The 1342-nt window shown below is 40.5% G+C and overlaps 1 protein-coding gene across 1 annotated transcript in view; it reads left to right on the top strand.

The window, feature by feature from the left end:
- LOC107694212 (RNA polymerase II-associated factor 1 homolog) overlaps positions 1 to 1342 on the top strand; it is a 5814-nt gene that overhangs the window by 2407 nt on the left and 2065 nt on the right. The window contains exons 6-8 of the mRNA XM_016493852.1: positions 97 to 213; positions 301 to 404; positions 585 to 701. Of these exons, the coding sequence (XP_016349338.1) occupies positions 97 to 213; positions 301 to 404; positions 585 to 701 (338 nt within the window). The remainder of the gene's footprint in view (positions 1 to 96; positions 214 to 300; positions 405 to 584; positions 702 to 1342) is intronic.

The following is a 1342-nucleotide window of genomic DNA, read 5'->3' as shown; positions in this document are numbered from 1 at the left end:
AAACACTCTCTCTCTCACACACACACACACACACACACTCTCTCTCACACACACACACACACACACGCATACACACTCACACACACGTGACATCAGTGTCGTTCTGATGTGTTTCTGATTCATTCTTCTGTTGGAATCTTCCAGATTGCCCAGCATTACAGCAAACCCAGAGTCACGCCGGTGGAGGTTCTGCCCGTCTTCCCAGACTTCAAGGTCTCCCTCTCTCACAAACACACACACACACAAACATGCTGTGCCAATGCTCATATCTGTCCGTCTCTCATCCGTCTGTCCTCACAGATGTGGATTAATCCGTGTGCTCAAGTCATCTTTGATTCTGATCCGGCGCCTAAAGATGTTTCTGCACCAGCGGGGGTGGACATGATGTCACAGGCCATGATCAGGTGTGTGTGCATCCTCACTTCAGATCACTGCTCGTCACAGCCTGCATCCTGAGAAACACGCTCTGCAAAACAGGCCTGATATCAAGCCAACCTGATGATGCTGAGTTCAAAACTCTCTCTGTGTGTGCGTGCGTGCGTGCGTGCGTGCGCGTGTGTGTGTGTGTGCGTGTGTGTGTTCAGGGGTATGATGGACGAGGAAGGAAATCAGTTTGTGGCGTACTTCCTGCCTAACGAGGACACGATGCGCAAACGCAAGAGAGACGTGGACGAGGATTTGGAGTACATGCCTGACGAAGTGTAAGACTCCTTCATCAAACAACATTCACATCCATCAGAGTGACAGTGAATCCTAGACAAACTAATGAGAGTGAATTCTGATAACACAATTTACAATAACAATATATAAAATAACAACAGTAGTAAATTCCATTAACATAATCCACATAGTTGCAGGTAATGGGTGGGATTATGCTAATTGTAAATGAGCATTCAAGTGCACTCATTTTACAGATGGCTGGAGTTCATTAACAATTATTAAATCTGAGCTTTCCAGAGCATTTCTGAATCTGGGAAGGTAAATTTTATGCACAACTTCATGGAACTTTTTTCTTGCAGTAGTGAGTTTATATCCCACAAATCAGACTTTTCTTATCAGAGCTGCTTAGAGTTATAAAATTCCAGTTATTCAAGTTTTTTATCTCATAATTTTGAGTTCACTGCTTGCATTTCTGAGAAAAAAAAGTCTGAATTGCGATATAATTACCTTTTTTATTTTCTATCCCGTGGCAGAAGCAAACTTACATAAAAATGGTTAAAACTAAAACTGTAAATTAAAAAATACAAACTATTTAAAATGACAAAAAATGGCCAAAAATGTAAATAGAACTAAATGAAAACAGGAAATAAATAAATAAATAAATAAATATATATATATATAT

This window comes from Sinocyclocheilus anshuiensis, unplaced genomic scaffold (assembly GCF_001515605.1).
Source record: "Sinocyclocheilus anshuiensis isolate Anshui unplaced genomic scaffold, SAMN03320099.WGS_v1.1 scaffold2639, whole genome shotgun sequence".
NCBI lineage: Eukaryota > Metazoa > Chordata > Actinopteri > Cypriniformes > Cyprinidae > Sinocyclocheilus > Sinocyclocheilus anshuiensis.
Note: the sequence above shows the minus strand (reverse complement) of the source record. Positions and strands in the feature narration are given on the sequence as shown.